This window comes from Adelges cooleyi, unplaced genomic scaffold, assembly GCF_023614345.1.
Source record: "Adelges cooleyi isolate 19-005CV unplaced genomic scaffold, UGA_ACOO_1.1 ACOO_flye_CR_arks_rails_tigmint_CR_PRNA_23, whole genome shotgun sequence".
In the NCBI taxonomy this organism is placed as follows: domain Eukaryota; kingdom Metazoa; phylum Arthropoda; class Insecta; order Hemiptera; family Adelgidae; genus Adelges; species Adelges cooleyi.
In genome coordinates, this window is record NW_026095893.1 from 7182981 (window position 1) to 7198396 (window position 15416).

The 15416-nt window shown below is 30.6% G+C and overlaps 1 protein-coding gene across 2 annotated transcripts in view; it reads right to left on the reverse strand.

Moving 5' to 3' along the window:
• LOC126835582 (uncharacterized) overlaps positions 1-13267 on the reverse strand; it is a 48503-nt gene extending 35236 nt beyond the window's left edge. For both annotated transcript variants that reach the window (XR_007685226.1, XM_050568256.1), the window contains exon 1: positions 12800-13267. Coding sequence is in view for 1 of the 2 variants with exons in the window: in XM_050568256.1 (XP_050424213.1) it covers positions 12800-12854 (55 nt within the window). In the remaining variant the exon portion in view is untranslated. The remainder of the gene's footprint in view (positions 1-12799) is intronic.
• Positions 13268-15416: the final 2149 nt, after the last annotated feature.

A 15416-nucleotide genomic window follows, 5' to 3' on the forward strand; every position in this document is an offset into this window, starting at 1 on the left:
AGAAAGCAGCAACTTGGAAGCCATATTTAAGTAAGTAAGAATAATTAAGAAGTGCACTTCACCGCGATCAAAGGCATTCTAAACAATAATAAATCACCATTACACATTCTCTTGACAAGTCGAACGACTGACTACTCTCACGATACATTTAAAAAAGCAAACCAAGTGGTTGAAAAAAATAACCAAAGATTCTGAAATCCCTATGGCACTATCCGTCTGGACAAAAAGAATATCACGAGGACGAATCGTGTTCATTCGTATTATATGCGTATTAAAAATAATAATACAAAAAAAACGAACGCCACTGAAATCATAATCTTTTTATTTTATAAAAAAAAAAAACTTTAACGCACATTGTTGACAAACCAAAATGATTAAAATCGATTTAGGAGAACATCGTTAACGTTGAAATCACTTATTTGATATTTCGTTACAACATCCTTGATTTATACACCCCTCGTGTATATAATTGTTTTAAAATTAATAATATTTATTCAGCTCTGTCAATTCGTTGTTGTAACGGCCTATATATTGTAAACAAACTGTACATTTACTTGATACCATTATATAGACTCACGAGTAAAAAACAAGCAAAAAAAAAAAAGGTAAAACGGTGGCGATACCTTCGTAATATTTTTTCGACGACGTTTTTTTATTCCTACATTTTTTGCTTTCTCGTTTCATTTTCTAAAACATTGTATCGGAATATTATTCAGACCGTGCGCGAAAAACTCAAATGTCTTTGGAATCCCAGGTGCCGTCTATAGCTAAAACGCTAACCCCACACAACAAACTCGATCCAACGCGATAATAACATAATATTGTGTTTTTCCCGCCTATCGTATTACACGCGGGGTCGTTTTGCGATTTTGATTTTTTTCCCCTCATACTTGCTCAGAACTGCGGCACTATTTTTAATATAATATTATAACATACTATATTATAACCTCTCTCTCTGTCTCTGTATCAGTCTCCGCGACCCGAAGACGACGGCTGCTGTGTGTTCTCCAGCGCCTGACGCGAAGGGCAATAAAAACTTGGCGAGCGAGGGTGATGGTCACCGTGTTTCAGGGCAAAGAGCCTACTGCAGGACGGGTGGCGGAAGAGCTGGTAGAAGAGCACGGGGTCTCCGTTTTGAATGCTATAAATATATACGCGATGCACGCGCGCCCGTTTTTGACCGACACGGGTGTCATTCGGGCCGAGCAGCGCTATACCGTGTGAGTCACACACACACATATAAACACAAACTTACCGCGCCAAATGCGTATGGCCCGTAGTTCTTCTATTGTTGTGCCGCTGGAGATAGATGGCGGCGACGATAAAGTAGTGTAGTGTATAGTTGTGGTGAAACGTATATTGTGCGGTATGTGTGTGTGTGTGACATTCTGCGGCTATGTCTGTTTGCTCGTTGGGGTCTATCGGGCGGCACGACAAGCAGATGTCGGGGAACAACAGCACACACGCCGCACAAATAATAATAATAATAATTGTCCGGTATTGTTTTTATTTGGTTTTCTCCAGAGGTCTACCGGGAGCACGTATTGTCATGTGTGTGCATTCATCACGCAGACGATGGCCCATTACGACTACCGGCGTTTTAAGAAAGCGCCCCCTTGAATTTTAAACCTCGTCGACATTTTTCCAAGTCCGACTTTGAACTGTTATGATAATCATACGATAATATTCTATTATTCGTCCGTATAAAATTGTAACTATTCCAAAAGAAACAAAGACAGAATAGGCTGTTAACGAACATAATATTACACTTCAATCAAACAGTCGTTTCCGTCGCTACGTTCCACCAATAGCACGATGAACTCAAAATTATAAAGAAACAATATTGACTCAATATTGTTTACAAATCGTTTGCTTTAATGCAAAAATGTTAAACAAGTTTAGAAAAATATGTTAAATACCAATAATAATAAACTATACGCTTAAACTAATTTATTTTTTCTAAAATAATATTATCATAAAAATAAATTCTACGCTAGAGCTAAAGCTATAAACGTGTAATGTTAACATTCATCTGTGACTAAAGCTCTCATTGATTGTTGTGGCACGCTTTGCCGGTTTTTGTGTCTACTTCTAAAAATTCGAACAAAAAATAAATTGGTATTTTTGGAAAGCTTGAACAGTCAACTCCTGAATTCTGAACGTGTCATAAAATCGAATTTCTCTTATTTGTCATTTCTATGATACACTACACCTTTTAATAGTTAGTAAAGTGTTGATTTAAAACATACCAAAAAACATATTCATTCATTGTATAATAGTATACAAATTCTACAACGAACGTGAGCAACCTGTGCTGTATAGTGTATGTTATTGGCGTGTAACGTTGACATATTGTATACAGATACTGATAGAGTAGGTATTAGAATAACAATAACAACGTTTAAACATCTATTGTTTACACACTGTATTATTTTATTTAAAAAAATAATAATTCCAAAATTTGAGAGGAGTGAAAACAAAACTGAAAAAAATTGATAAGAAAATGATGCAGCACCGAACCAAAATCAAAGAAGAAATGAGATCAAAGTAGTAAATTAAAGATGTGTCTACACAAAATCATGCCGCCATATTTTTGAAGGGCTAGTTTTTATACTTTCGTGTAATTTTATATCAGTAACCTTTTTTATAAAATGTATTTTATAGGGGCGTGGACGGATTTCAGACTTGATTTTTGAGTAGGTTTTTAATTAATTTAATAATTAAAAATAACATAAAGTGTATAGCTCAAAACTAACTAAAAAATAAAGTGATTTATTTTCAAATTGGAGGGGCTCCTTTGTGCTCATCCCTAAGTCTGCTGATGTATAGGGCTAATAGTAGAGTAACATAGAGGGCGTTTTCTTATGATATATAATATATCACCTATATTTCCTATTTGAGCGCACTTACGCGTCATATTTTTGCAGTTTAACCGTACCCATAAAAAAACAATTAGCGAATAAAAATCAAATGTGAACGAAATGTATGTGTGAAAACTGTAGAGGTTCTAGGGGAACTATAGCACCCACAGACTCAAAATTAACACCCCCAAACATTCGAACCTCAATCCTTAACTTGCACGCATACAATTTTAATAATGTAATTTAATAACTCTGTTCCAAATTTTTTTTATTTTAGAATATCTTTGTTTTTAAATATTTTATTTTATATCTTATGGTTTTAACATAAGAATTATGTTAAAACTAAAGATTTAGTCAGGTATACATAATTTTAGCACCCCCTCAAATGTAGGTATAGTTGCCTATTGACAACTGATGTGCTAACTAATAACAATATGAACATTCTCACCATAATTATTATTTACCGATCACCCAGCAATTATGAATCATTTAAACAAGGCTTTTCATTAGTATACGATTTCGTTTGAAGGCAATCATTCGTTTTTCGATACCGTGTAACTCTTTTGTCGTGTGACGACAGTTATCACACAGTCGTCTGCCACACCGTCCACTCTTCGACCAGATAAACGTCTCGGTGTCACAGTTTATATAATATAATATATAATTCAAAAATGAAACGCAACATGTGGCATATTTATGAATAAAACTACACACAACACACACTACTGCAAGAACTCTATCTGTGATAACAGTAAAGCTTATCACAGACACAATGTTTTCTAAGCCCATATTACTAGCCCGAAATCGATCAACGTAAAATAAATATCAATAAAACGCCCTCCCCCTTAATTAACCACCTTTAACTCCATAAAAAAACCTCGAACTTACTTGTATATCCTAGTCCACGCTGTATTTAGGTACTTTTTAGAAAGTCATGTTTGAAAGAATGTCAAGTTTTAGAAATCATTTTCACACAATGTTTACTGTACAAAATTATTACATATTATTGTAATTTATATTAAAAATAAAAATACTTAAAATCACATCATAAAGTAATTTTTCAATGACGATTCAATTTAAAAAATTATAATGTCCTCATTTTTACCAGTCAATATACATATTCTAATAATATCTGAGGCGTAGGTATAATTGTACGGCACTGAACTAATTGATATTTCCAAATATAAACATATTAGTAATCACATTAATGACTTTTATCGTAGTAATTTGTACGCATATAGTATAGCATAAAGTTATATATTATTTTATTCTAAAACTTATCTTATTTAAACTTGATTTTCTAAAACATTCACCCAAATCAGCTCACACATGTCAAATATCTTTGGACTTTTCTAAAATGCTTCATCCCAAGATCTCAATGTCGAAACCGTAACTGTAGCAGCAGTCAAATCCAGATATAAACTTTTCCATTCAGAATCCCTATCTTACGATAAACTACTTTAATAGTCGCAACTTGAACATTTGAAACATGTGTATCAGACAATCAAATATATGATGACTGACGCCAAACTATTACTGTGATTTTCTTAATCAATAGGTAACTTGTACACATTAAGTAATTGAAAACGTCTATTAAGCTTAGATAATTTCCTCCTAAAATAGTAATATTAAATTTTATTCATGCAACAAAATATATGTTATGTGTTCCTACAATGTAAATTATTTTTTTTTGGAAAAAAAATGTAATTTTTACAAACTTCTGATTTTAAGCTTAAATATGTTTTGGTACTATACAACCATTATTATGTGTAAGCAAGTATTATAATACGGCATAAGATGAAAATAAAATGTATAATATTCAAATACTATTAAATAACGACCAAAAGAAATTCGATGTTCTTGCGATGCATTTTTTAAAATATTCCGACCCCATTCCATTACAAAAAGTCTTACCTTCTACGAACGACCAACCTTTTAAAGATTTATTATTTGTGAACATGATATTTCTTGTGTTAGTTTCAGAATTGTAAACCGAATAACAATAAATTAAAAATGTATCACAACGGTTCATACCAAATTATTTGGCAAACTCCAGTATACCTAATCAATCTAGAAGCCTGGATCATATATTATGACTTACCTACTATAAGTTATTGAAAAGTAATATGTTTATTAATAGTTCCATGTTATTATTGTTATGCATGTTTTACATAAAATTATAAGTGATATTTTAATGTTACATATAAACTTAATTAAATCATATAATGAATGTATTAAAACTTTTTGGATTTCATTATCGCACCACAATAGGTCCGTAACGTCAATACACAAACAAAGACTTGTGGGATACGTCTGTAAATTAGCAATTTATCAATGCTATGTTTATTATAGATGTATAATTACAGAAGTCTAACTTCTATTCGATTAACAGTCTATAATTTGAAACTTTAACAAATAATCACTTATACTCAAACATGTAATCAGCTTGCTTGTAAAATTAAGTCTTACGCCGAAAAATATAATAGATATTATATTATATTAAGCTTTCCTAAACACAAAAAAAGTAGTAACTACTAATTATGAACAAAAAAATTATTTAGCACATAAGATATTGTCTTCAGAGGGTTACATCAGGCATCGATTTGACAGGAATCAGCTGACTGTAAGTCATTGAACGTCTGGACCGTAAAAAAGAAATCTCATAAGAACCACCAACCCAGAAAAACATTAGCGCTTGTTGTTGTTGTTGTTACTATCTCATCACAAGGATATTTTTAGAAGGCAAAAATTCTAAAAATGGCTACTAAAAAATTCTCATCCGTCCGCGTAGTAAGGAACTTACGATCCAAGTGTGTTAATCACCATACAAAACCCGTTCCTTTTAAAACTTTGTGTTTAAAATAATGAAAATATACAAAATTGATGAGCTCTCGACGCGACGGTCCACATTAGTTTCGGGATTTCGTATTAATAAATATCATTCTGAAAAAGCTGTTTTACTAGTTACAATGAGCCCGTAAAACATAATTTGTAAATGCAATTTTATATTCATCGACATCATTTATAATATTATAATACACACAATTTATTTCCAAATAAGTAAACAATTATTTTTCACACGTGACACACACAATTATCCAAAATTAAAATCTCCAATGAACATTATTCAGTTGTAAATAAAATAATATTTGTTTTATTAAACAAGTGAGACATTATTTTTAGATAACACATTTTTATCCCTAATACATATTAATGAATTGTAACTTTTTGGTTCTTAAATAAGTCAGAACGCATCTCAAACTATAATAATTCGTGATTTTTATAATTTTAGATACTTTCAATTCTCTTTAGCGAATTTTAGAATTGTACAAATAGGCTAAATTAAATTTAAAAAAATATAAAATTAAAAAAACAACATTAAAAAAGGACTGAAACTATAAAAAAAAGTGTTTTTTGGCATATTGACAATTTCGAATTGTTTGGTTTTGAGCATAACTAGGAATAGCACAGATAATGAGGATTAGTAGATCAACTTCGACATTTTCACAAGAAGAATTTCGATTTAAATAATTGTATCATCCGAAACCAAAATATTTAAATATTTTCAACAGCTATTAAAAGCTTGTTCGTCTTGATGCATAGTCATATTATAGACATAGATCATAAATAAGCCATATAAAATCAATTTTTATAATAATCGAGTCTTTTTACCCTGTACGTTTTTGTATTATATATGTATCTATATTATTTTTATATTAAGACTAATAATTACAATCTTTCTCTGGCCTCGCAAAGTACCCAAGTTATTTTTTTATAATTTTAAACGACGATCGGCTGTACGTGAGTACAACGCAGTCGGTTTGGCCTGTCCAAAGTGTGCTCCGATTGCACTTGGATAACATCTCCTAAAGAACGGAAACACGCTGCCAGCGCGCTTTATTACCCGTCCAATTCATAACGTCATTCAACGATAATGTATTGCGGTGTGTTGGTTTGCCAAAGGCCAAGAGGATGTTTTTTATACACATTTATTTATAATACATAATTAGACCTATTTAATTAATTGTACAAATTTAACTACGCAGGAGTCGACGTGGGGATCGGATGGCGCCATCTTGTTATTTTTTTGAGTAACGCGTATGTGTATAGTATACCTACATTTGGCGTACAATATTTGATTGAAAAACGTTTTTTTATCTGTAAAAGTGTTTTTATGCGGTAACTGACTGATACCATTTTTTAAGTTATTTTTATACAAAAAACGCCCATACATAGTATACAATATAATTAATTTCCACCACCTCTCGTACATAAGCAGCGCTTGTTACACTTATATGTGTGTAATTTATAGGTCTATTATATTATTAACGCTATTTTTGTAGACTAAAATATGTTAGAGTTTACTTTCAGTTTGAAAACTTGAAAAAGCATAAGTACTAATATTATACATATAATTATACATGATTTGTCAGTAAAAATTAAATTTAAGTACCCATGAACATTATGCGTTAGTTATGCACTTAATTTCATAATAAAATATGTCCCTAAACAAAAAAATACATCAATGTTCACTGAACATTCTTCTAATACAAAAAACGCAACATTACGATGTGGATTGGGCGAAAAGAAAAAAAAAAGTTATTTAAAACTATTTTATAGTTCAGACATTAATTTATTTTAGATGATGTATGAAATGGTGTTCAGGAGTTTCTCCACACAATTTTACTATGATTAAGTGCTTAGGCATTCAGGCGTGAACAGAGGAGGAGCGCACATGTGCGAATAGGTGTGAAAACAGATGCACCATATTATTATACGTATACTGGTACACAGCATTTGTTTGTAATTAAACAGTTGATAAATTTAATTTAACTTATACTATTAACAACAAAGTTACCGCACGCAGAACCTGACCCCCAGATTCAGTCATCAGATCTTTTAAGAGTTATATAATTTTGTAATGGATCACACCGACAAATAAATTTCGTTATTCTAATCAATTGTACTTAATTAGAATTAAAAATCGATACCCACGAGATGCATATAACTTCTCATTTAATAAAAAGTGTAATGATCGGTATTATAAATAATTATTGAGATACAGGTAGAATAAACAAGATAATAAAACTTATACGAGTTATAAAAACAGAAAATAGTATTACAAAACATACGTGTTTGCCTAATAACAATTGTATTCTGAGTCGTGTTAAAAGCTATAGCGCAAAAAGTTTTGAAACGCAAATTATTAATGAAATGCACAGTTTATTTGTTTTAATGAATGTGTCTGTTTATAAATTAACTATATAGTTGAATGTATAAAAACTCTTATTGTCTCTAAACTAGTAATCGTAAATAACGAAGTGTAATATTATCAAACATTAAAGGGCCTCTACACTAATATTTATTAAGGCGCATTATATAGGAAATTTTTCACTAAAACTTAACACTAAACTAAAATTTGTGAACATATAAGTATTAACATAGGAAAGAGGGAACTGTTTTGATATTGGATATTATTTTTTTTAACTTCTATAACGGTATGCATGCTCTATTTTTGTAAAAAAACATGTTCCTACTTCGAACAGAACGTTATTAAAAATAATACAATTTAAGTTTTGAAAAATATTTGGATTCTTCATAACATTTACGACCGTGGCACAGTTCTAAAATTATTTTTAGTTAATTAATAATTTCTATGTAAAAAATTGCAATTTTTTAAGTTTTTTTAAATGATTTTTACAATAACATTGAAAACGATAATTAAAAATGTACTTCGACCATTACATCAAGCAAGTAATTCAAAAGAGTAAGTATTCAAAAATGTACTTCTGTTTTCAAAACTATTATCGGATTACGCGTTTTAGAGTACGGTTAAAAATAGAATGTGTTGTTTTCGACCAAAAATACACAGGTCCTTAATAACCTGCTCTTTAATATTAAGACCTAAGAAAGTCCACAGAATGACCTTTCATCGCCATATCTAAGGAAATTTAACCGAGGTTTATCTGTTCGCGGTGCGCATAAAGTGGCATTGATATTAAATAATTCAAGGCCAAGAAGATAATATATTATGTGGTTATTAGAACAATTAACATTAACGACAAAAGGGTTAATAATTATTATACAATATACAAGTATCATTATTCCAACTTTAATGTAATAATATTAAACATAAATATGAATTATGACAGTTGTAATTTATAGTTTTTAATTGCAATTCAATTCATGCACAAAATTACAATATATATATATCACATGTATTATTAGTTATGAAAAATGTTTTTTATATAACATATTACAAACTGCCAACCTTCATTTAAACAACAAGCAAACCATTGCTTGATCGCTATTCTATCCTAAGATTCATTTATGAAAATTAAATTTATACAAAACACTGTCAAGTATTTAATATTTATTCTTTTACATTCTAAAATAATTAAGTAATAATAAATTACTATATCAGATTAGTTCTCAACAAAAACTACTCATATAAAGGTTGATTTTAGTAGTCCAAAAATTCCTCTTAGATAAAAGATAAAATAATATTTTGTATTTTTTTAGTAACTGTAAAGTGCAGTAGGTAATCGATATTCGTCTATAAGATAGACTGTATTTTGAACTATAAACATTTGAAGGGCACAGATGATGAAGGGTAGTAGTCCATTTTTTTTAATGTCGAAATCCATTTGGTGAAAGAGTGGTTATATTGGGGTCAACTTAGCGCTTTGAAAACGGTTGACGTATAGATTTGTACGCGCAATCTAACTTTGTTTTTTTTTACTCTCCTGGAAAATTGTCATAATTGGACTGCTGCCCTTCTTCCCCCGTGCCCTCCATTTAGTAAAGTACATGGTAATAACAAAAACGCCACCTTGGGCCAGAAAAATAGTGTATGTTATACCTATATCTATTTATATAATAATTATTATAAAGCTGACATTTGTATAAAAAAAAAAACACTGGTTAGTAGAAACAATAAAATTCAAACTACGATAACCTCTTAAACATTTTATTCTTTAAAATTCCGAAAATAATGTTTTGGATGAACTATTATTATTACTACGCATTAAAAAAAAACATTCGTCCCACGACAGTGAGAAATTATATTAATATATTTAGCTGTTGCGGCTAAAGTTTTTGACTGACGCTCGTTTTAATTAATTTATAATTATTATACATGAATCATATACTAGTTATGATCAATCTAAAACGTATAACGAATTGTATAGCTGTGTAAATTGTAAACAATATTAATTAAGCAATAAATAAAAAATATTAGGTTTGGTAAATGGCTGTAAATTGTTATACTTATCTGTATAATATGATTTATGTTTAAATTTACTTTAAAAATAATATTGCTCACTTTTTGGTAGCAGTTTCTTGTAGTTCACCGGCAGTGAAGTGTAAAATTTAAAAAAAAAAACAAAGGAAATCTAAAGTACCCTATAATTTAAATACATGACATATTAAGCCATGAAATAAATGAGTGATTTGAGGGGAACAGTCTGTGTAGGTTTAAAGATGGTTACAAACAATATGCACTAAACAGCGTATAGAATGTCTTTTTACGACTGAGTTGTAAGTTCTTAACAAATGAACAATATTATACGATTTCATCGTCAGAAGACAACATACAGACTTATATAGTTTTCAGACAATTACAGCCTATAGAACAATTAACCTATTATATCAAAGTGATGATGTCTTGTCGAGTACTCTCGACAAAACCGTACTTTCTGAGAAGGAAATCAATGTAACTATTTACTATATATCATTATCTATACATAAAAACAAATATAACTTGTTAGCATTCCGCGAGAATAAAAATTATCTAGAAAGGTTTTTTATCAATGGTCAAAGTCATTCAAATAACGTCTATAACAAATGACTACTACTATTTTTCTAGTGACCGCATTATCCCAATTAACTGTTGGCTATAAATGATTTATCGTTAAGATAACTCAATATCCGTAACAATAACCTAGTAAATGCATAAAAAAAATTGTAATGTATATAGTATTATACAGAAATATTGATATATATATATATATATATATATAACTAAAATTAAAAACAAAAAAGAACCGTTTATCACTTTAGAAAATAACTTTCCCAGGAGTAATGTTTACGTATTAATTATTAGTATAAATTACATAAGTTTCTTTAATAATGATAAGCTTCAACATACATTTAAATAGACTGCATAACCAAACTAGATTAAGGCGAAAATTTGTAAACAATTGTATGCAGACATATTTCATAAAAATGTCAATATATCAGTCATTTTACAGCGGTGTAGCTTGTATACTATTATAATTGGGTTATTGACGGTGTACTATTAATTTCACGTAATATTATACAGTCAAGCTAGTCCGCCCGGTATTTGATGATATCGTTTAAACATTCTAGTATTTGTTTGCAAAATCACTTAATCATATCCCCCACTCGAACAATAAAATGTATACACACAGTGGATTTCCACTTGTTATTCAAAACGCATAAATTAATATAATACTATAACGCAGTATATACAACAAACATGTCTATATCACACTTAAATTAAACTAAAATTATTACTATTTTAAAAATATTAATTAAAATCAAATTTTAAAGAAAAAAAACGAAAAATTAAAGTTAGAAACAAAACTATTACCAAAATAGGTTTTATAAAATGATAACCTAATTTAAAGTGTCGAAGAGAAATCACACGAGGGATGTAAACAATGTTTACAGTAATCATACGGTACACGGAAAAAAAATGTAAAGGGAGTTTTATCCCCTTGTTTGTAATATTTGTCGAGGGTCACCACCGTGTCATGATAAATTACATTTTTGTTTTTTAAATACTATATGGTATAGAAAAAAAATGAATTGATATTATTACTAACAATGTGTCTGTCGGTTGTGTTTTTTCATTAGATCACGTCGATAGTTTTGGTAGTTTACCATTTTCCAATTATATTTAAAAAACATAAATACTATAATAAATTATTTAAATAACTGCCTAGAAGTTCTTTGCAATATATTTTGTAGTACCAAAGCGCAATATTTGTCTATCGGCTTGTTTTTATAGCTATGCATGACAACTTGCAATAGTGACTATCGATATATGAAACAGTGGACATGTGAAAATAAAAAATGGACAAATAGTGACCTAATTTAATGTTTTTTTTTATTAATAAAAATCGGTGTAGAAATAAAAAAAGCTTACATAATTTTGACGAGGCGTAGTAGAGTAGGGGTTGATTGTAAAAGTTATTACGAATGAGAGTGATACAATCACTCGAGAGAAAACCAATAACAATAAAAACTTACATAAAGCCAATGTTTCGTTTATAATTTTATTATATTTTGTTTTTGTTTAGTTTTTCTCAATAAAAAATAAAATGACTGGAAAGTTTAATATAATATTATTATTTACATGTACACACTAGAACTATCTCTCGTCTAGATGTCAGAACACATCTCTAAAACTATCGCTTTGTAAAGGGAACTAAAAAGTGTTTCCACCCTTTCTTAGGGTTCTTAGATGTTTGTTTTTTTTTGGTCTCCCACTCCAAATCGATGGTTATATTTAAAAAAAAATTCCAAGTGCACTTGGGAGTATTTTGACTTATGAATTTTTTTTGATTATAACATGCCATATTTAAAAATGGCCAAACATATCAATTTTTGTGATGTTTTCTCCGTTTCAATGGGAAAGTGAAAAAACTTCTTCGACATTTATGGTCTTGGCAAGTATATTTTACTCAAATAGCATATATTTGTCGTTCAGAAATCGTAACTAGTTAATATTTAGATTGGTCTAAGTCGAAAAATAATTAGTAAAATAAAAGTGGAGCGGCCAACAAATGGGCTTAAATATTACAAGTAATTTGTTAGGACTAGAAGAATTATTAAGCGTTAAAGTATACAACATATTTTTAAACATAAAACTAGTATTTTGTATTGCAAAATAATTAAACCGTTGTACTCACCGCGTCCGTCTCGAATTAAAACGCTAAATATATAAACAATTAAAATCCACTTCATGTTATCGTCGACGGTTCATTTTATCACGATAAAACAATACTATCGATGCCGGTCGTCCGAAATGGCCAACCCGTAAACCCATGCGAAATTTCCACGGCAATGAAAATGTAAGTCCTATAACGGTTTTACCGGCGGTCGCACTCGATCGTTTTCCGAAATTTCATTTGGCTGTACAATTTTTTCACATTCATTTGCGATGAACAATAATATTTTTGTGTTTATACTATTATATTAAAGCTGTCGACCAGTGTACACACATAAGGTCAGCGGGGTATGAACAGAGAAAAAAAGCTGCACTCGCTCGCGCCCGGACACGGTTATCCACACGGTATCGTCGAGCCAAAGCCACATGGGACTACTGCAAGACCGTTTGGCTGTCGTTTAGATATTGTTACTCAGTCCACACAAGTGACTCGTGTGTGTGTGTGTGTGTGTATAATATTATTTTATGCTTGCCTCCGACGTGTGAGTTTGAGTGTGTGTGTGAAACGAATATTTTTGTATGTCTAAAACCGTTGTGTGTCTAGGGTGGGGGAACCGAACACATGATTCACCGCCATGTGCGTGTGCGGTTTGATGACGATTGGCCATCACTCGGTGGTGCGCCGTGTTATATTACTGTATGTGAACATGTAATAATAATAATAATGTATTTGATATTATATGGTATAACCACCTCCGGTGAGTCATTTACCCCTAAGTCGAACGTTTCGTCGTTGAGCGATGATTCATCATGACATTATGTCTTGTCCGAATAGTGGTGAGTGTACATTTAACACAAAAAACAAATAAAAAACGGGATAAAAATAATAACAAACGAAGGGTCTCCCGACAGGTAGGAGGGCAGGTAATTATTTTACGGGCGAGTTATGTGTGCCGGTACCGTCGAGCTAAACGAGCTTTGTACATGATATTTACATTATTCAAAATTAGCCTTCACACGTGCACGTGTTATACTTAGGCGAGGCTAGACGCCGCCGACCGTGTGATGCATATTTTACTTTATTATATAGCTATACTAGTAGCACGGTAAATACCTTCACCATAAACCTTAGGAAAACCACCCCGTAAATTGTTTGCAAATTTATATTAGATTCGAAAAAAAGAAAATATTAATTATAATTTAGCCATCTATAGACACGTTTGATGTGCACCCATATTGTCCGGTCAAGTTAGCCAATATTCTAAATTCTAATTCGTAACATATCACTATGATAACATACATACACATATAAAAGCTTTGAAATTGCAACTTACAGTTCAAAAAAGCAATAGTGGCTTCCTTTTTTTCGGACATCAAGGTATACATTTTATCGTGAATATATAACATGAATAATAAATATTGTAATATATTACGGATAACATTATCTGTTATCATAACGAAAATGCAACGTACCTACTTTTAGCCGCCAATCATCGTTGGTTTCAAACCCATCGGCCATCAATATCTTCTACTTCACATTACCTCAAGCAAATGGTACACTTCTACTATTTTTATCACCTTCAGTCAAAATAAAATAGATTCTCCGTCTTCTAAAACCTCCACATTGCTCAACTTAAACTCAATTCATACATGGAAAATGATATTAAACAAAAACAGAATAAAAATCACCCTAGCGAGTTAAGTACATCGACTGGCGATGAATAATTCTTTAATATAATTTTTAAACCGTAACTGTATCGATTTTAAGAATCCTTAATACTGGTCAGCATTATTATATATATCCTTGGTAAGATCGGTCTTCGAATTTAGTTCTGTTGTTTGGAAACCTTTCCAAGTGTGCCTTAAAAATTAATTAAAACATTTCAAAAACGTTTTCTGCATATGATTGCTAATAAAATTGGTATGGCTGGCAAGGATGTTAATGAGATTGTAATAATTAAACTTAGTATTCTTATGTTAGAATCAAGTCGTAATTTAACAAATAGTTTATTTGTCTATAAGTTAGTTAAAAAAACATAGTTAAGCGTGCTAAACCTAACCAAAATGTTCAACGCGCATTGCTTTAACGCACTCTACATGCCGTATTAAATTTTAACATTTAATAACTTAAAAAATAATAACTCAAAACTGTTTATCAACCAATCAAAATTCTCAGCAAATTATTCTTAATAAAATGGCTATCCCGAATTTAAAAGAAGATGTAACAAAACATTTTTAAAAATAATTGAAAAAAGTAAACAGCATGTTCGGTTGTCTGCAAGAACTATACGTCTTTTGCTATCATCGTTTAAGCTTTAAATTGTAATACCGTGCTAACTTGATGGACAATAATGGATTATGATAAATTGGCATTTGTATTAAAAGTCATCAGTATTTTGATGTAAAAATATGAAATGTATTTAATAAACTACATAGTTTTAAGTGAACGTGAGGAACTATTTGTGCTCGGAAAATTATGGTATTATTATTATTATTATTATAATCGATTGGTTTATTACAAAATTTAGCCGAAACTTGTTACGTGTTACAGCGTTTACTTGTGTGGCACAGTGCGTAAGCAGTCTAACTTGATTAGAAGGGACTGATTCCCTCAGTATTGAATGTTTCAACAGAGTTAC